At 38.6% G+C, this 22,269-nt stretch overlaps 1 protein-coding gene across 1 annotated transcript in view; it reads left to right on the top strand.

Annotated features, from left to right (window-relative positions):
- Nucleotides 1-21,854, top strand: part of LOC137658308 (uncharacterized) — a 58,727-nt gene extending 36,873 nt beyond the window's left edge. The window contains exons 4-5 of the mRNA XM_068392981.1: nt 19,390-19,495; nt 21,731-21,854. Of these exons, the coding sequence (XP_068249082.1) occupies nt 19,390-19,495; nt 21,731-21,833 (209 nt within the window). The 3' untranslated portion in view covers nt 21,834-21,854. The remainder of the gene's footprint in view (nt 1-19,389; nt 19,496-21,730) is intronic.
- Nucleotides 21,855-22,269: the final 415 nt, after the last annotated feature.

Raw genomic sequence — 22,269 nt, 5'->3', positions numbered from 1 at the left:
AGGGGGTGCAAGTCGTCTTGACGCCTCCGGAAGGTTCCGGCAGACCTCCGGCACGCCGGAGGCCGCTCCAGCAGAGTTTCTGGCATTAGTACAGACAATATAAAAGTCAAGAGTAATACCAGGGTGGCGGGCGCCGGCACAGCGGCGGCACGCCGGCAGAGGGAGCGGCGGCTCCGGCAGCCGGAGGTTGCCGGATTGGTGACAGGAACAAGGATGGTTATAGCAGAACCGGGTTGCCGGCAGTGGATGCCGGAACTCCGGGGGCCGGCCGGCGGGCGGACGACCAAGCTATGAGGAAGGGGGAGAGCCATTGGCTGGAAGCCGGCGGCAGGCGGCAGTCCCCCGGCACACGGAGGACTGGCGGCCAAGGGGATATGGGTTGAGTCACCAAGGTAGGAGGTGGGTATCGCCGACAGTGGAGGCGGCAAGGGACCGGCACCCGGATAGTGAAAGAGACAGAGGGAGGGATATAGGGGGTCCGGCCATGGACTCCCAGACATCCCCCCTGAGTGGGTGTACCCATGATAGAGGCTGACTCTATCACCCAGAAGCAGGGGCCGCAGAGGACCGGGAGCTAGGGTAGCCCAAGGGAGGGCTAGGGGACACCCAAAAGGGGGGGGGGGTGAGACCTCTGCATACAGAACACATCCAGTGGCTAACCCCATAGGACACTATGAAGGGTATATGTACCAGAGCGGACTGTACACAGAAGCTCAAGGTAGCCCTATCACTCCACCCTAAGGAGGAGTTGTAGGACAGGGGACAGATGGGTATAGGCTAACCTAAGTATAGGCTAGGCTATACAAGAGATAGGTGGGGAGGGGAGAAGAGAAGGGTCTTCCATGGAAGGGGTTCTGTACCAGAGCGGCCACTAAGGAAGGGAGGACACTCCCTAACCTAAGGTAAGGCAGCCTGATTGAAACGGTGCATGGGTACAGTTTCAGCAAGGGACAGAATTAACCCCTCCAAAACCTAACATAGAGCAGGGATGTACGTCCTGAACTAGGAAGGATTGAAGACATATCGCTATCGCAGGAAAGTCGTAGACTTAGTCCTAGCAATAGAGGAAGGACTAGCCGTTCCTCACTCTCAGGCGCAACCCTAAGGGGGGTTCATTCCCTTAGGGAGGACAGAGAGGCGATAAAATACTCTGATAAGAGCTTGATCCCCTTACGTGGTAGGGGGAGCAAGGCTACACAGAGGGAATGCCCAAGGGCAGGGGGATGAAGGAAGCATATAGGGGTCCTGCATGTAGGTTAGGTTAGGAAGGCACACTAACTAACCTATCCCCTATATGGTCCCTGAAGGCGAAAACACTTGCATCACAGTCAATAGTATTGTAAAATAATGCCACTATCTTCATAAGTAAGCCTAGGATCACTGATAAAATCATGCATGAACACTGATATAGGCGCTCTGGCCTGGGGGCTATAGCAGCCAACTGGTATGGGTCAATCGATGACCGGTAAAAAAGCGTCAAAACACGATATAAAAGTTCCTAGCTATGAAGACTAAATAAACTAATATTATCGATTAGTAAATAAGGCCGGAAGCGTTGTTGTGGCTAACTAAATAAGGCATGCAGAACAACAACGACGCCATAAAATGGCGGGTCCGGTTGAGGCACAGCTCTGCCACAAAACATCAAATATCTCGAAAAGTAAAATTTACTTTACGGTCAGAGCTTAACTAAACAATACTGGAACCTTGTACTCAACTTTCCAGAAGAAGGCGAGGCCGAAGGTAGCGACATGATAAAGATGCAAGACGATAAAGTGAGCACAGGGAAAATCCGTCTAAGTAAGGCGAGCTACTGTACAAAGGATGAAGATGGACGTGACGTCATTTAAGCAATGGCGCCCATTTGTTTACGTCTCGAGTACCAAAAGTAGCCACGGATGAGATTAGCTATGGAACGGCTCCCAGCTATTCCCCGCCCTTACACACCGAAGCATTAACTCTGTTCGGGGTGTAGATAGCTATGTGGCGCGTTAATACATGCGTCCCCTGTTGATATACGATGTCTTAAAAGGGAAACCTTTAGGATACTCGCTCCAGAAGTTAGAATTCTGTGATAACCTGTGGTTAAATTCTCTGGGAATATCTTAGTAGTTATTTACCCAAGGAAGCTACCAAAAAGGAACCTTCCATCAGGATGCCATGGCTTGAGCCCAAATATATATATATATATATATATATATATATATATATATATATATATATATATATATATATATATATATATATATATATATATATATATATTATATATATATATACATATATACATATATATATATATATATATATATATATATATATATATATATATATATATATATATATATATATATAAGTTGACACTCAGAATTTGAGGAAAACCACTCCATTAGAAGCTTCTTTCCACATCCCGTTTTCTATGATTCCCGTAAACTCGTCCATTTTAAAGAGCACTCCAATTTTTTTTTCTTTCCACATCTAATTTAGGTATTGAACAGATCTCGAGGAGACGTTTTTCACTCCCAACTACCTTCACAAAAGAGTATTTCTAAATACTCTTCATATATAGAGTCTAATTGTTTAATCAGTAGATATTTACATGGATGAAGAAAATAATTCTCGATAACTACACAACAATAATAATGAGAATATCAACAATAAAATAAGTAAACACATAATCGTGATAAAGGGAAAACGCTGTCAAATAATAAATCTAAATGTCCAAATTAAGTGAAACATTTCTCGGTTTACAAATAAACAAATCTCAATCACTTCATGGAAAGAAGTATTTTATCCAATCTGAATTAAACAGCAAATGAATTCTAAGAAATCATATTTACTTATCAACCAGCTCCTCGTACTCGGTCAAAGCCGGAATCCTCACATTATTAAAGAGTTAAAACAGCACGAATAAATAACTGTACAAAATAATGAGGACAACACTAGCTTATCTTAAGAGCTGCTACCCAAGCTGGCACCTCGTCAAGCTTTTAAACATCACAGTTGTTATTATTATTATTATGATTATCATTATTATTATTATTACTAGCCAAGCTACAACCCTATTTGGAAAAGCAAGATGCTATAAGACCACAGGCTCCAACAGGGAAAAATAGCCCAGTGAGGAAAGGAAAGAAGGAAATAAATAAATGATGAGTACAAATTAACAATAAATATTTCTACAAACAGTAACAACGTCAAACAACCACTTTGATTATTATTTAATGGTATTCACTTATGAAATGTGTGATTTCTCTTTCTTCCTCTGTACTTCCAAAGTTATCTTATCGACGTCTCTATCAACCTACAGAGGATATCCACAAACGCAGACCTTTCTACTAATCGAAACATTACATTGTTATGTTAATTACGAAAACTTGCACAACACAACTATAGATATCAAAAATAAGATAAAATATAAATTAAAATCTGCAGAGCTCGTAATTAGCATATTTTTAAAACCTTCGACTTAAGAAAACACATGAATGCAAGTTCCCGACTCTTCACAAATTACTCAATTTTCCAATAAGTGTGAAAGCAAAAGATGCGTCTCTCAATGCATGAATGCAAAAACTGCAAAGACTTTCGATGACCTTAAACTTTAATGCAACAAAACTATAACATTCAGAAACGTAAAATATTCCTTTACGCTAATATTCTTCATTATTCCTTTTAAAAATTCTATATATTTTACATTATGAAACAGCAGCGTTTGAGAGAGAGAGAGAGAGAGAGAGAGAGAGAGAGAGAGAGAGAGAGAGAGAGAGAGAGAGAGAGAGAGAGAGAATTAGGATATCAATGTTTTGTTATGTTTACCAAAAATGCTGATAATATGATTATTTGATTGTGGCTAATAGTCACTATCAATTCAAGTTCATTTATATAAACACTATATGTATGTGTAAATATACAAATATATATGTGGCCGTACTTGTGCATATGTCTAAAGTTTTTCTAAGGGTATTTAATTTAATGTTACTCTTCTTGAAATATTTTATTTTTCCTTAAGTTTCCTTTCCTCACTGAGCCACTCTCCCCGTTGCTTTTCCAAATAGGGTTGTAGCCTAGCAATTAATTATAATAATAATAATAATAATAATAATAATAATAATAATAATAATTTGAGCTCCCAAAACCACCCTAACTGAAATCAAACAAGTCGGAAATAGCGAAACTAAACTGACTCAAAACTGCAAACACCCAAAACAAACACCAATTGATACTTCGTGACCCCTTTTTCTTCATACATGAGAACCCGGGCTGGACGATTGAGTGATGATGTGGTCTTCCTATTTATGGCGTCATCATTTAATGAGGTCAGGAAAACTTGGGATTGATGAGACGGGAGTCATATTCTATTAATGCAATCACTCAATGGCGCAATGATAATGCCAGAAATTCATTCATTCAATGGGTTAGAAGGACGTTCGTTTCTCTTCTCCAGATACACGATGAAATACTTGAATGAGGATGACTGTAATATTGTTTAATTAATGAAGTGTGTTACATTACGTATTTGTCAAGTTAATGTAAAAGTAGATACACAACACTCCCGCACTTTTGAAACATTAGAGTATTCAAACACCAATGATACTGATACACACACACATATATATGTATGTATGTATGTATGTATATATACATATATATATATATATATATATATATATATATATATATATATATACTGTATATGTGCATATATATACATATATATACACACATATATATATGTATGTATATATATATATATATATATATATATATATATACATTATGTTTCAGGCGAGATCATATCGTAAATCCCACAAATGATAAATATGATGGCAAACCTATTACCACACACACACACACTATATATATATATATATATATATATATATATATATATATATATATACATATATATATATATATACACACACACACATATATATATATATATATATATATGGTCACGTGTCTTGGAATCAAACATTCAATATAATATATATTATGGCTGGCAAGCTATACAACCTCTTGAGTTCCAAACTCCCCTGTTTTCTTTTATATTAAAACTGTTACACAAACTCTGAGACAGTTATATAACTCCCAGACAGCAAAATATAAAACACTGAATATCCAGAGGTCTCTTAAGTACACTCAAAACGAAACTGGGTTATTATTCTTAAGACTTATTCAAAACCACTTCTTACTATGATTCTTTACAGGATATGAGCGAATACTAATTTAAACACTGGTGATTGATAAAACACACTTTACAAAAATAAAATACAATCACTTGTTTCACTTGAAATCACATTTGAATACAATATTTAAGTTTGATACCTAATGAAAATAGATTAACAGATCACGATACAAATACCTTTCACCTTAGTATAGGGCAATTTACAAAAACTAAGAGAACTCTTATGAATACTCTGTTTACAAAACCCCATCCATCCAAAACTTTGATATGTCACTGAACACTTTTAAAACAATATACTGAGATGCCTATAAGAGAGAGAGAGAGGGGGAAATGGCTATAACTTACAGCTGGGATTCTCTATCTGATCTATGCATCCCTGGGGTAGCCTTTATATGAAACTTAGCTACTTCCAGATTACTCCAAAAGATCTGGGAAGCGGGAGGAGTTGGCCTAACAGCGACACCAGAGATTCCAACTATCACATATCGAACAAGAGAACCAACCACGCTTACGGCAACCCTCCTCAGCCAGCTCCACCCACCCACCGTTCTCGGAAAAAAAAAAAAGATAACAGCCTAACAATAGGATTTTCGGGAATCTTCCAAAGCACATGGCTTATAAAAATTGCACATTTTCTCTCAAACATGATGCAATACCTCATAAAAAATATAAAAGAACATTACATAAGCCCTTGTTCCTATCTCATATGGTCACATAACACTCTCAAACACATTACATAAGACTTTATAACAAAAAGACGTGAAATAAAAAGTTAATTCTTAAAAACAACGTAAATTTACATATGTATATGTATATATACATGTATATATATACAAATATGCATATATATATATAATATATATATATATATACATATATACTATATATATATATATATATATATATATATATATATATATATATATATATATATATATATATATATATATACAGACACACACACACACACACACACACATATATATATATATATATATATACACACACATATATATATATATATATATATATATATATATATATATATATATATATATATATATATATATATTCTTGAAGCCTGTGTCATATGCTTTAACATCTTTCTCTGTCTACGTGACCATATCGAAAAAAAATGAATAAAAAAGTTTGGTTCTTTAATTTTTTTTTCTGTAATCTACTTTTTCGAATTACTGTTTGCTGTCCTATGAGCTTTAAATAATAATAATAATAATAATAATAATAATAATAATAATAATAACAATAATAATAATAATAATAAAAATAATAATAATAATAAATTAAAAAAAAAAACATTTTGGTAAACTCAACTTATGCGGAAATGCACCCGAGGGGTGTGAGCAAAAATATGTAACGTTCCTCCGAGCAGCTTTTGCCTGGGAATGAAAAGGACAAGTCAGGTAATTTTGTCACCAGCCCCTAAGGCAACGAACAGCTGTTTCAAAGGGGCTAAATGAGAAAGTCCAGGAAGGAGAATTAGGTTTCCACACGTTCAGAGGATGCAAAGGACTTCTGCAACTAGATTTTCAAAGGACGCCAGTCCAAAGAGGTGGTCGTCGGACATTCCTGAGGGATATTGTATACGTAGAGGTGCAAATTCAAATATTGAAGAGGCAAATAGAATACGAGGGGGAACTTGGTGGAAAGGAGTTTAGTGATAGAGAGGGATGAAAGGAAGAACTTGAGGATATAGGGTAGGAGGTGGGACAGGGGACTGGAACTTTCCACAGTTTCGGATGGTGTTATTCAACAAAGGAGAAAAAAAGTCAAAGGGTTTATTAGTCAATAAACTGTCACCCACAATCACACAAGATTAATAATGTATAAGACAACGATGAAATACCCAAATACGAAGACATCAGCGGGAAACTAATACCCTCTAAGGCCCATGCCCCCTGGAACGACAAAACTACAGGGGAGGGACATGTCAGTAAAATGATAATTTTTGAAATGCATCAATTCACTACTATGAAATATCAGTATTTTAAACCTATCAAAAACAATAATGAATTCAGCATTTCCATCTTCATCCACAACCTATTACAAAGATTGTTAAAAGTAGTCCGATAGCGAAAATAGTTATCATATGAAAAGGGCCGCAGAAGCCACTCGTAAAATAGCTCCATATGTTCTCCATGTTGCAATATGGGTAATATTCCTATTTGCATATGTGTATCCTCAAGTCAGTATATAAATACTGCATAAACGGGCGCTAAATAATCTTTAGTTTATACCATCTTAATATATAAAAAATATCACAATGTTTCCAAAGTATATCAAACTCAGCTGTGTTTACAGAGTTCCAAACACAAACCTCCTGTCAATAACTCATTTCACTGATTTTAGCAATGAGTAGAAATGTGGTTAAATCTGCTTTGAGTGACAGAACAAAAACCCTTCCTCCTACTAACCTACAAAAAGAAACTTCAATGTCCACTGCATACCAAACGACACAATGCAGAACAATTGCGTAGGGAACGCATCCAGTAAACAAAAACAGACCCATTCAAAGGAATGCCAAATTAACCTTTTGAACCTTGACGTGAAAATACAAACACAGTTCATTTAATCGCAGATGTCACTAAAGCCATGGCCGGAAAACGTCCTGCTTCGAGAGAGAGAGAGAGAGAGAGAGAGAGAGAGAGAGAGAGAGAGAGAGAGAGAGGAGAGTTTCTATTGATTACTGAATAAATTCCCAAAGGAAAGTTTACTTCGTAAGTTTCACGGGGGAGGAGAAGGGGGGGGGGGAGTATTCAAATTGGATGGGAGGACGTTCTGGTGGTTTTACAGAATGAAATCCAGGGAGGGATGGCAGACACTGACGGAGGGGAAGGGGTATCCAGTTAAGGGATGAAAGGGAGAGGGAGAGGGAGGGGGAGGGAGCTCAACAAATTCAGAACATTTCATTGTTTAAGGGCCAAAGGAAACAAGACTTGGAAAAGTAAGTACAAGTATAAGGCGTTGGGCAAAACTCCCCGTACGAATTTTTAGCCGCACGTGTCTGGGAATTTTTCAGTCATAGCCATGAACTCCTGCGATGTAATTGGTAGTTAGTGTGTTGAGTGTTAAGTACGGGTTAAGTACGTGTGACGCACGGGTGCCGCACGGTTCGCGAGTGTCGTGAGATGAATGCTTGGGAAAATTATGGCGTACGGTACATGCGGGAAGAGTACTAAGCACGCACTAAGGACATGCGTGTAATGCAGGTGACGCACTTCCGGAGTACGAGTCTTAAGGGTCCCCTGGCGGGTAGAAATACCACCGTGCTATGCCCGCGCTCCACACCGAAGGGTTGCAAGTTCTACAGCGTGGATATCCATTATATATATATATATATATATATATACATAGCAATTTATATATATATATATATATATATGTATATATATATATACTGTATATCTTCATATGCATTTATATATATATAATATATATATATATATATATATACTGTATATCTTCATATGCATTTATATATATATATATATATATATATTATACTGTATGTATATATATATATATATATATATGCATTTATCTATCTATCTATCTATCTATCTATCTATATATATATATATATATGTATTTGTATATGTGTATATATATGCATATATATATATATAAATGAACATATATATATATATATATATACGGTATATATATATATATATATATACGGTATATATATATATATATATATATATATATATATATTTATATATATAAATGCATATGAATATATACAGTATATATTTATATATATATATATATATATATATATATATATATATATATATATGTGTGTGTGTGCATCTATATATAAATTGCTATATATATACGCATATATATACACATATATACAAATGCATAAATATATACATATATATATATATATGCATATATATATAAATTGCTATATATATATATATATATATATACACACATATATATATATATATATACATACAGATATATATATATGCATTTATATATATATATATATATATATACTGTACATATATATATATATATATACATATATATATATACATACATATATATATGTATTTATATATACATATATATATATATATATATACATATATATACACATATATATATATATATAAATATATATATATATGCATTTATATATATATATATATATATTATATATATATATATATTATATATACACACACACACATATATATATATATATATATATATACTCAAATAATCACGGACAAGAAAGCTGATTACCGTCTTTGTACAAAATTGGGGATCCGGAGAGATAGTAATTAAGAATACTGAGAGAGAGAGAGAGAGAGAGAGAGAGAGAGAGAGAGAGACTACCTACTTGGCAAAGGGATGTACATCAGATTGATGATGTACTTGCTGCAGCAGAATATATATCCTGAAAATCATGTAAATATCGTGCATTAGTACTAACGCCGTCCTGTCATTGTCCTACACACCTACTTTTGCCGCAATTGCATCGTACGGTGCACGTACGGACCACGTACTTCTTTTAACTCCGTACGACAAACGTGCGTGGCTCACACTTGTGACGCAAGTTACACGCAAATTACATGCACGACCAATGTGCGGAGATCATGCCACAGAAAATCCTACGGCACGTAAGTCACACGCACAGCTTACTTGCGTCAGACGTGCATCCTGTCTGCGACTACAAATTTTCTTGACTGCCGCAGAACATTTTAGTGCAGCGAGTGAAAATTTTGCGGCTGGTATACGGTGGGCTACGAGGTCAAAGACTGTTGCATGCCCCTTGCGTCACACCCACGATTTCACAAAAATTTTGCCCGTATACCCCCCGTAGCTAGTAGTACGGCCAGTTGTGCCCAACAACTTACATTCCTATTGGAAATGAATACAGAGTATGGAAAGGCATCAATAAATTCTGAAATAAATTCGATGGATAGAATGAGATTACTACTACTACTACTACTACTACTACTACTACTACTACTACTACACATTCTACGAAAAAGGAACTTATGACTTGAGTTTTGAGTTACCAAAATCGACTTATCTTGAAAACCCCAAACTTATTTGGTGCTTCCAAATACACTGATATATCATCAAGAAGTATTTCGCGCCTTGAAAGAGAAATTTCCTGATATTTAGATGGTGTGGATGAGCTAGGCGTTATATTAAGACTTTCTTCCGTAGATACACAAAGATAGACGTAGAGTAATTGAGAATAAAATAAACAAAAGCTATAAGTACAATAATTGAAGAAAAAAGAAAAGATCGGATTTCTTTAACTACTAAATATCCTTCATCATCATCATCATCATCATCTTCTACGTCTATTGAGGCAAAGGGCCTCAGTTAGAATTCGTCAGTCGTCTCAATCTTTAGCTTTTAAATTAATACTTTTCCATTCACCATCTCCTACTTCACGTTTCATAGACCTCAGCCATGTAGGCCTGGGACTTCCAACTCTTCTAGTGCCTTGTGGAGCCCAGTTGAAAGTTTGGTGAAGCATTCTCTCTTGGGGAGTCCGAAAAGCATGCCCAAACCATCTCCATCTAATATCCTTCACAACAGATAAAATCGAAAAGCAAAATTAAAATGAGGAAAATATTTAGTATGAACATTTGTCTAATTCTATTTTACATTTTTTAAAGACAAACTGTTTTACTTTAATGAATCTTGACTAATGTACCAACCGTGTTTCACACAATTGTACATAATTCCTTTTGTATATATTATGCTTGTATCTTCGCTCCTCCCTCGCACTAAAACGAACATGAAAATTCCTGTCTGGTTTTTCCTCTGTGATATTTTCTGTCTTGTGAACTTGTCATGTCCTGTTGCCTTGAGGTTTTGTATATAAGGAGAGTGTTCCACAACAATATAACTCAGTCGTTTCCAATCTGCCTTTGATTTCACAACTCCTCTCTCGGCCCGTCACATTGGTGACCCCGGAAGTCGACTCGCTCCCACCGCCTTCCACCCCCACCCCCTCGCCCCTTCATCGTTGGTACTATGGCGGACTCTACGGCAGTTGGTGCTGCGGCCGCTCCATTCAAACTTTCATCGTTTGCCAGCGGAGAGGCGTTTGCTTGGTTTCAGCGCGCAGAAGTCCAGTTTCGTATCAGGGGCGTGACTCGCTCAACCACCAAAGCGGAATATGTTCTCGCGGCGATACCCGAGGACACCTTCCCAGAAATATCCGACTGGCTTTGTGAACAAGGAGACACCCCAATAGCGTATGACGACCTCAAATCATACCTTCTGCAGCAGTACTCGCTGTCACCAGCCGCCCGTATAGCAAAGCTTTTTCAGCTCTCGCAACAACCGTTGGGGGACCAAAGGGCTTCGCTTGCCCTCAGGGAAATGACCAGTATCGCTCGCCTTCAACCTGCCGCAGACGGCTCTCCTCGTGAGGTGAACCTACTCTGTGCCCTTTGGATACGCCGTTTACCTGAACCTGTGCGCGCTGCCATACCCGATGTCGATAGTTTACCCATAAAGGACTTGATGACCAAAGCCGACGCCCTTATGGACAGCCACTTCAAGACCTCCATCAACGCCTCCACCCCTGACGACGAGGATGCCTATTCAACGTCAACCGAAGCTGACATGAATGCCGTAGGACATACACGCCTACCCCGTGACGTGCCGAAGCGGCGACAAAGCCGCACACCACCCACCAATCGCTCGCGCCCCAACGAACGACTTCTACAGCCACTTACTACCTCCCATCCACCGCAGTTTTGCTACTGCCACTTCAGATTCGGGGCAACCGCGAAGAAATGTGCCAAAGATTGTCAGTGGCCAAAAAACGTGTAAGTAGGCCATCGCTTGTGGCGGTAGCCTCCCATGTTTCTAATCTTTTCTTTTTACAGGATGCAGGAACGGGCGTGCGATTTTTGGTAGACACGGGTGCTTGTCGTTCTCTTTTGCCAAGGAAACTCTTCAAGGCACAACGTAGTCTGTCTACATCTGCCGACGTCCGCTTGGTAGCGGCCAACGGATCTGCGATACCCACCTACGGTTACGAGAGCCTCACAGTATCGTTCGGAAACGGTAAATTCAATTGGAAGTTTCTCGTTGCTGACGTCACAATGCCAATTCTCGGTGCGGATTTCCTCTCTCATTTCCACCTTCTGGTCGATGTCGCCCACCGACGACTGGTCAACGCAGACTCGTACTTGTCGACACCTCTTCAACCCGCCCCCTCTAACCTCGCTCTCCACCTCAGCGCACCCACGGATGCCTACGCCCACCTCCTCACGTCGTACCCGGAAGTTTTCCGTCCAGAACTTCGCCAAACGCCCACGGTTCCTGCCAAGCACGGTATTTATCACCATATCAAGACGACGGGACCCCCAGTCTTCGCAAAATTCAGACGTCTGGCACCGGAACGATTGGCAGCCGCCAAACAGACGTTTGCCGAAATGGAGAAAATGGGCCTTTGCCAAAAGGCCTCCAGCCCATGGTCGTCACCCTTACACATCGTTCTGAAGAAAGACAGCTCCCCCCGTCCGTGCGGGGAATACAGGCGCCTGAACATGCAAACAGAACCGGATCACTACCCCCTCCCAAACATTGCCGATGTAACCTCCTACCTGCACAAAGCAAAGGTTTTCTCTACACTCGACCTCCTGAAGGGGTATTATCAGGTGCCTATGAACCCAGAAGACATCCCCAAGACCGCCATCATCACTCCGTTTGGCACATACACCTTCAATTACTCCTGTTTTGGCCTTCGTAATGCTGGGGCAACGTTTCAACGTCTCATGGATGGCATCTTAGGGGACCTCCCTTTCTGTGTATGTTATGTGGACGACATACTTGTGTTCTCCTCCTCAAAAGAGGAACACCTCCGTCACCTGCGCATCGTGCTCGACCGCCTGCAACAAAACGGCCTTGTAGTCCGGTACGACAAGTGTATCTTTGGCGCCAACGAAGTGTCGTTCTTAGGGCACCGTATCACTCCTGAAGGAGTCCATCCCCTCCCTGAGAAGGTAGCAGCTGTTCAGAATTTCCCCACGCCCTCGACCGTCAAAGCTCTGCAGGAATTCTTGGGCATGATCAACTATTATCACCGCTTTCTGCCAGCCATTGCCGCCACTCTTGCTCCCCTCTACGCCTCCCTCAAGGGCAAGCCAAAGGACTTGAAGTGGGGTCCCCTTCAAGAAGTGGCCTTCTGCAATGCAAAGAAGGCCCTATCAACTGCTGCGGCTCTCACTTTTCCTATCCCACACGCCCCTCTCCTTCTCTCCACCGATGCCAGCGACGTCGCTATTGGTGCAGGTCTCGAGCAGGTGGTCAAAGGCTCGCCCCGCCCATTGGCCTTCTTCAGCAGAAAACTGTCCAAGGCAGAATCGGGTTATTCTACCTTCGATCGAGAATTGCTGGCGGTGCACTTGGCTGTCCGTCACTTTCGCCATTTCTTAGAAGGTACGCCCTTCGTCATTAGCACAGACCACATGCCTCTGGTGCACGCCTTCACTCGACAGTCTGACGCCTGGTCGGCCCGTCAACGCCGACATCTCTCTGCCGTGGCTGAATACAATTGCACCCTTCAATACGTCCCTGGGAAAATGAATCCCGTTGCCGATGCCCTGTCAAGAAACACGTTTGCTGCCGTTCAACTGGGATTGGATTACAACGCCCTGGCTGAAGCCCAACGACAGGATCCAGAGTATCAAACTTGTAGGACATCCTGCACGTCCCTCCGTTGGGAGGATTTTCCCCTCGAAAACTCCAACACCACCCTCCTCTGTGACGTCAGTACTGGTAGACCGCGACCTTGGATTCTTGCCGACAGGTGTTTGATTTCATCCACGGCCTTTCACATCCCTCGTGCCGTTCTACTGCACAGCTGCTGAAGGCAAAGTTCATTTGGCACGGCATTTCTAAGGATGCTAAGGATTGGGTCCGTGCCTGTACTTCTTGCCAAACTTCCAAAGTACATCGACACACGGATTCAGGAGTGGGCACCTTTCCTCAACCTCAGCGTCGTTTCGCACACATTCACGTCGACGTTGTAGGCCCCCTACCCACATCACAAGGACATCGTTACCTGTTTACCGTCATCGACCGCTCCACTCGTTGGCCTGAAGACATTCCCATGGAAACTACAACGTCCGCCTCATGTACATCTGCCTTACTCTCTGGATGGATTTCAAGATTCGGTATCCCTGAGCATATTACTTCTGACAGGGGAACCACTTTCACCTCTCAATTATGGACGTCATTAGCGAATCTCCTGGGCATCACCCTACATCAGACAACGGCCTACAACCCCGCTGCCAATGGAATGGTTGAACGTTTTCATCGCACCCTCAAAGCAGCTTTGATGTCCCGCTGCAAGGATTGCAACTGGTTTACTCAGCTTCCCTGGGTCCTCCTTGGACTAAGGACCACTCCTAAAGACGCCCTCGACGTCTCGGCAGCCGAAATGGTGTATGGCGACCCGTTGGTCGTCCCTGCCGAGTTTTTTCCTTCTACAACCTCCTCCGACGATCTCCAGCGCATACGTCACGTCGTGGGAAAATTTACTCCGTGCCGCCAGACTTACAAGCCCCCAGCGAAGCATCACATACCAACGGACTTGCACTCTGCAACGCACGTCTTCCTGCGCAATGAAACCAGCAAGCCACCGTTAACGCCCCCTTACACGGGACCTTTCCTTGTGATCCGACGCAGTCCGAAAGCATTCCTCCTAAACATTCAGGGCAAAGAAGACTGGGTCTCCATTGATCGTCTAAAACCTGCTTATCTTCTGCCAGATGACCCGCCTACAGTTCGCCTCTCTAGATCAGGGCGCCCTATTTAACATGTACAGTATGTCATTTTTAGGGGGGGAGCCATGTACCAACCGTGTTTCACACAATTGTACATAATTCTTTTTGTATATATTATACTTGTATCTTCGCTCCTCCCTCGCACTAAAACGAACATGAAAATTCCTGTCTGGTTTTTCCTCTGTGATATTTTCTGTCTTGTGAACTTGTCATGTCCTGTTGCCTTGAGGTTTTGTATATAAGGAGAGTGTTCCACAACAATATAACTCAGTCGTTTCCAATCTGCCTTTGATTTCACAACTCCTCTCTCGGCCCGTCACACTAACGAAATTTTGGCAATATAATAGGACTAAAACAAATCAACATTGATAGTTAATAATATAACATCATAGAGTCGTAGATCAGGATGTATTCATTAATGATTGATTAGCTTACGTATTTGGCGTGGCCACAGACAAACTAAAGACTGGGATCACCTAATCTATAAATATGAAGATGTTCAGCAAATATCTTAAGTGGGAAAAGTCCTTTGAAGAAGGCTGACGGGGTAGTCATACTAAAAAGGATTTCATGTTGATCCTAAAGGAGGACAGGATTTTCTGGTGGGAAACTTAGCAGGAGTCTCTCCCCCCCCCCCACCCTTACAAGAATATGTAGTTCTCATGGATTATACAAAACTTTCAACCTCCACCTATGGCAGCTCAGACTTTGCCTATGAAGTCACTTTATTTGTTATGACTATATCATTACATTTCAACCTCTTGGTCTTTTAATACGAATAAACCTGAACTCAAAGAAATTAAAGTCAAAATGTATCACTCGTTGGGGGATTCAGAAAGTACTTTTAATCATAGCTAGAAAGGCGGTCATGTCAACATCTAGACGAGACTCCCTATCCTTTCTAAACAACTATCACACCGAAATATGTAAACTCAGGGATGGATTGGATATGTATGTATTGAATTTGTGCCAATTGGCAAAAATCACTGGGACCGGGGAGGACCTCATGACTGGTCCCATGGACTAATACATGGTGCTTCAAGTGCTTTTTGAGGAATATAATCATTAGCAAACGATACAATTATTTTCATGGTTAGCCCATAGAAATATTAACATTTATTTCAAGTATAAAAAACACTCTACGCTATAGATATTTCATATCATAAAAGCAAGATGAAAGAACACTTGAGATGAATTTTATAAATTTAACTCTTCATTCCAAAGTAAAATAGAATATGATGTTTTGATTTGCTTCCAATGGTTTCAATAAACTATTCTACAATGCCCGAACTTGATACATTTCTTGGAGATACTATTTGGTCGTACGAGAAAAACATTTCTAGGAAGAGAGAGAGAGAGAGAGAGAGAGAGAGAGAGAGAGAGAGAGAGAGAGAGAGAGATTCTTCCACACTGCACCATCCCTTATTACACCCAAAGAGCAAAATTACCATCGTATTTCGAGAGGGGGCCAGCATTTGGCAGACGTTTCCTCTCGGAAAGAACGATCAACAAAGGTCGTTAAGAGAAGCAAACTGCTAACGACTCCTTGAAACAATTTCGGTTGCTTTACTATATGATGATGATTATGGTGATGGGTGGTCATGTGTGGGTCTATGCAAATGTGCAATACTCATACTGTATTTTATGTGAGTTTTTTTTCCATAATGGTCTGTGTAAATATGCAGTAAATTATGCATGCAGTATCTACAATTTGGAGTACCAAAGTTACAATAACATAGGAACAAATATAAAAGTCGGGTTCCCACACGAAAGTAAGGAAACAGAACATCAAACGCGAACTCTCGTGTCATCCAAAAAAGGCAACTTCAGCCAAAGGTCACCGCCTCTGAGAATAGCAGGAAGAAAAGTCACTGCCATATCCCTCCTTCAACTTTTGAATCTTGGATGAACCCGTTGTGCAGTAGATCCCATCAAATCATCAATACATAATTACCACATAAACCTCATCAGCAGTGCACACACTGCACGCTTTTGAGACCATGTAACCTATAACAATGAGTTTCTCACGCCATTTATCGGCCTTATTGTTATCCATTCTTTCCACATGACTAAACCACCTCAAAATACTTTGACCCATCGCTTCACCTACAGCAAACCTTTCACTTGTTCTACGTATTCCCACTTTGCTCATCCTATCAAATCTTTTAATTATTAATTACCATATATATATATATATATATATATATAATATATATATATATATAATCTATATTATACATATATTATATATACCGATATTATATATATACATACATATATATATATATATATATACATATACACACACACACACATATATATATATATATATATATAGATACACACACACAAACACACGCACACACACACACATATATATATATATGTATATATATATATATATATATATATAGACTGTTTCTATGCTTTTAAGTTCAAGTTTAATCGATCATAAATCGTGATTGTAACTGTCTATAACCAATATATATGTATACTCTCTCTCTCTCTCTCTCTCTCTCTCTCTCTCTCTCTCTCTCTCTCTCACACACAAAACACAGGATATTCTACTATAGAATAAAACCTTATCATAAATTCTTGTCCTTAAGAACAATCATCCGTCTGCATTCATTACCATGTCAAAGGAATGATAAAAAAAAAAAAACTCGGAATTGAAAAGATTAAAACTTTAAGACTTGTTATTGGCATGTTAATACGATCTGGCTTTGTGGTCAGAGAGAGAGAGAGAGAGAGAGAGAGAGAGAGAGAGAGAGAGAGAGAGAGCCTCACCTTATCTTGCCTTGCCTTATTCTATGTTTGGGTTCCCCCAGGTCCCTCAGTGTGAGGCACCTCGTATATCCACCAGAGAGTTGCTAATACATCTTCAGGTGTATTTTGCATCTTCCAGTCTTGGATGGTCTGGGATGCATCTTAGGTATTTATCGAGCTTATTCTTAAACACATCTACGCTCACTCCTGATATGTTTCTTAGATGAGCTGGCAGCACATTAAATAGTCGCTGCATTATCGATGCTGGTGCGTAGTGGATTAATGTCCTGTGCACCTTCCTTAGTTTTCCTGGTATATTTTTTGGCCCTATTAATCTACCTCAGCTTGCTCTTTCTGATATTTTTAGCTCCATGATGTTTTCAGTAATTCCTTCTATTTGCTTCCATGCTTGTATTATCATGTAGCGTTCTCTTCTCCTTTCTAGATTGTATAGTTTAAAAGATTGCAGTCCTTCCCAGTAGTCAAGGTCCTTAACTTCTTCTATTCTAGCAGTATAGGACCTTTGTACATTCTCTATTTGTGCAATATCCTTTTGGCAGTGTGGGTACCATATCACATTGCAGTACTCGAGTGTACTACGTACAAAAGTTTTTAAAGCATAATTATATATATATATATATATATATATATATATATATATATATATATATATATATATATATATATATATATATGCTATTCTTGTTGAGTGTGGCTCTATTTCTTCTAACCAAGGAAGGGGGATTGAGGGGCAGCGAATAAGAGTCAGAGAGAATTAAACAGCAGAGTTTTTCACATATTCAAATATTCTAAGAGGTTTGAAGTCTCGAATCATGAGGGGGGGAGGGTTAATTGGAGTGTATTCACAAAACGTGGATATTCATTCATCTCGAATTCTACGAGAGAGAGAGAGAGAGAGAGAGAGAGAGAGAGAGAGAGAGAGAGAGAGAGAGAGAGAGAGAGAGAGAGAGAGAGAAAAGTTACCTAAATATGAGAAGCGAAGGTTGGGCAGACTGAATTTACGTGGTGAAAACCATTCTTATGTCGACACTCACTTCCAGTTTCCTTAATCTCGGCCTTTCAAGTGTAACAAGACATTTCAGAAAATGGAAAACTAGTTCGTCTTCAAATAGTAGACATTATATATTCATATATGCATAAGTATTCAACAAGACTATATATATATACATATATATATATATATATATATATATATATATATATATATATAGTATACAAATATATATATATATATACATACATATATATATATATATATATATATATATATATATATATATATATATATATATATATATATATAGATAATGATGGAGCTCTTCCCCTATTTAAATTTAATTCTACCTTCTTTCTCAAAGTTCTAGAATTGTCACTTTTTCCTTTATCTATTTATTCTTAAGCTAAAAGTAAAACCACCCTATTTGTCTTTACCCAAAACAAATCGCGAAGCGGAAAATATACTTTTCCTTTAATTCGAGTTTATTCAATTTATTCTTCAGCTAACAATAATATAATCCTGTTTGTCTTTATAAAAAAACAAATCCCAAATCGGATATAAATAAACAAAATTCCCAGTAATGTTATCTTGTGTCTCTGTCTCAACAGGTGGGATGTTGATAAGCCTGGGCTTCTTGCATCTGCTGCTCGTCTACAAGAAGAAACTAGAAGCCAAGGAGGCCTTACTAGAAGCCAGGGAGGATTCCTACGACAGGTAATTACCATCCACAAACAATTCCCTTTTCATAAAACCCATTTTGAAGTCTCAAATGACTTAGAAAGGATTTTGTCCACTTTCTCTCTTCTCCCAGTAAACAACCAATCCATTCCTGACCAGACCTGCTAGAGCGACCATCGGTTAAAGACATTTCAATGCTAAGTAAGCAGAAGCCTACACTTGCACTAAATTCTTACCTTCCATGTCTCTTGTGTGAATTAGTTGAACCTAATAACAATTACTTGCGATATCAAAAATCAATTGATAATTAGCTTCATTATCTATGCTGTTCCCTATTCTACTACATCTTGTGGTATCTAATCTTTACAAAATTACAGTGTATAAAAGCAATAAATAATCATTTTTGTAAGGCACTACTACAATTTACCTATCAATTAATGTTTATCCCCAATAGTACGTCGAACACGAACTAATGTTTCCTATCGCATTACCCAACTAAGTTTATACCCGAACACTTCCCTTTAGTTTCAAGAGATATTGTTTTATTCAGCTGACTTCCCTCATAATATTTCATTCAGGATGAATAATCAATCATTACTTGTTGGCAGGAAACTTTTCCCTCTTCATAATCTCAATTTAGAGGTAGTAGGTTGGCAGGCCAACAGCCACCCGTCGAGATACTACTGCAAAGAGAGTTATTGGATCCTTTAACTAGCCAGACAGTACTACATTGGAATAATCTCTCTCGTTACTATTTTTTTTTTTTTTTTGCCTACACATACACAGAATAGTTTGGCCTATTCTTTTCACATCCTCCTCTGTCCTCATACACCTGACAACACTGAGATTAGCAAACAATTCTTCTTATCAAGGGTCTTAACTACTGCACTGTAATTGTTCAGTGGCTACTTTCCTCTTGGTAAGGGTAGAAGAGACTTTAGTCATGGTAAGCAGCCTATCTGGCCTATTTTGGGTAGAATTTTGGATAAGAACATAAGCATTTAAGACATGTATGTAAATGGATATACAACGTATATAGAAAACATAAAACATAAGAACAAATGACCATGTGGATAAAAAAAAACTGCCAATAAATAAGGATCCCTTCGATAAAAAAATAAAATATTTGAAAATATAACATCAATCTTTCATTCATAAAAATCCTTTCCCAAAAATCCATGACATTAACTATTCATTCATGTACAAAAGCCACCAGAAATACCCGCATTTATGAAACACGGACGAAAAGCGTAATAATGAAAGTATTTTTCATTTAATGAAACCAACAAAAATCGAATGTCAGGGAAGAGAAAAATGCCTTTGATCATTCTCTTGTAAAATGAAAAAAGTCATCGTTTTCCTTTTTTCCTTCCATCTCCAGTTTAATTGCATCCATAACTTCAAAAGGTCCAAGAACATTTCAGGAAATCTATCTCGTCCATTTCGAAATAAGATTAAACAGGAAAAATGAGGAAATAAGGCAGGAAATACTTATGACCCCTTATTAGAAATACGCAAAAAGAAAGCACACGAATTCTGGTATGCACAATATGTTCCTTCACGTAATTACATTACATAGTTTTATGAATCTTAGCATATTGAATGAAAGATGTGATGTCTCTTCAATTATATTTACATACGGTTAAAACTTTGCAGTCTTTTTATTTAATCTATCCACCTCGCTCCCTTTAGACAGACATACAAACAAGGATACATTAACAGACACGCACACACGCACGCATATATATATATATATATGTATATATATATATATATATATATATATGTATGTGTGTGTGTATGCAAGTATATATGTATATATATAATGTATATTTTGTATATATATCATATATATATATATAATATATATATATATATATATATATATATATATATATATATATATATATATATATATATATATAAATTTGTTGTTCCTACTTCAATAGTACACCCTTCAATGTATTCCCCTGTGTATTTAAACTTACTCAGTTATCCACTTGTGTATCAACTTACTTAATCAGGTATCGACTCATATATCTACTTGCATAGCTATTCACACGAGTATTTACATATTCCCATTGTGTTCCACATACGTATCTCCTTATTAACTTGTATTACCAACTTGAATACTCTATTACTCACTTGTGCATTATACCTGAATTCCCAGATAATCCAATATTGTCTTTCTTACTCGGATATTAGAATCAACTAATTCAACTCCCTCTATAACAGCTTTACTATATATTCCTTCACCTTTCCTCTCCACAGCCGATACGAAGAGGAGGTGGAGGCGTCCCCCCCAGTGGAGATCAACACAGAACCCGCCGACCAAGACGGTTCCTCTGCCCACGACTATGTGCTTCAAGTCTAGCCCCGCCATAGTTCAACCCCCCCCCCCCCCCCACCGACAGTGTTAACCCTCTTAGCCACTACCCGAATGTAGCCCTCTGAAGATGTAGGTTTATCCGAGAGAGGGGATCGGTTTAGTATCATTATTACTACCATTGTTACCGAACGAGACCATTTTTCCATGCCCAGAAGAACTCATATATTGAAACACAGATGAAAACAAATGATCAACTTTAATAAGAAAATGAATATAAATATAAAGATGATAAGACGGGACTCCTCAAACAAAGCTTTCATCTTGAAAAAACTTTGAAGATAAATTTCTCAGAGAACAATTGCTTTCGGACGCGAATTCATTGAGGAATGAAGGCATTTCTATATTTTTCTTCCTTTTCAAAAACAAATGGGTAAACAAAAAGAGGAGGGTTAAAAATATCAAATTCTGACTTAATTTACGT

The sequence above is a fragment of the Palaemon carinicauda genome, chromosome 19 (assembly GCF_036898095.1).
Source record: "Palaemon carinicauda isolate YSFRI2023 chromosome 19, ASM3689809v2, whole genome shotgun sequence".
Classification (NCBI taxonomy): domain Eukaryota; kingdom Metazoa; phylum Arthropoda; class Malacostraca; order Decapoda; family Palaemonidae; genus Palaemon; species Palaemon carinicauda.
Note: the sequence above shows the minus strand (reverse complement) of the source record. Positions and strands in the feature narration are given on the sequence as shown.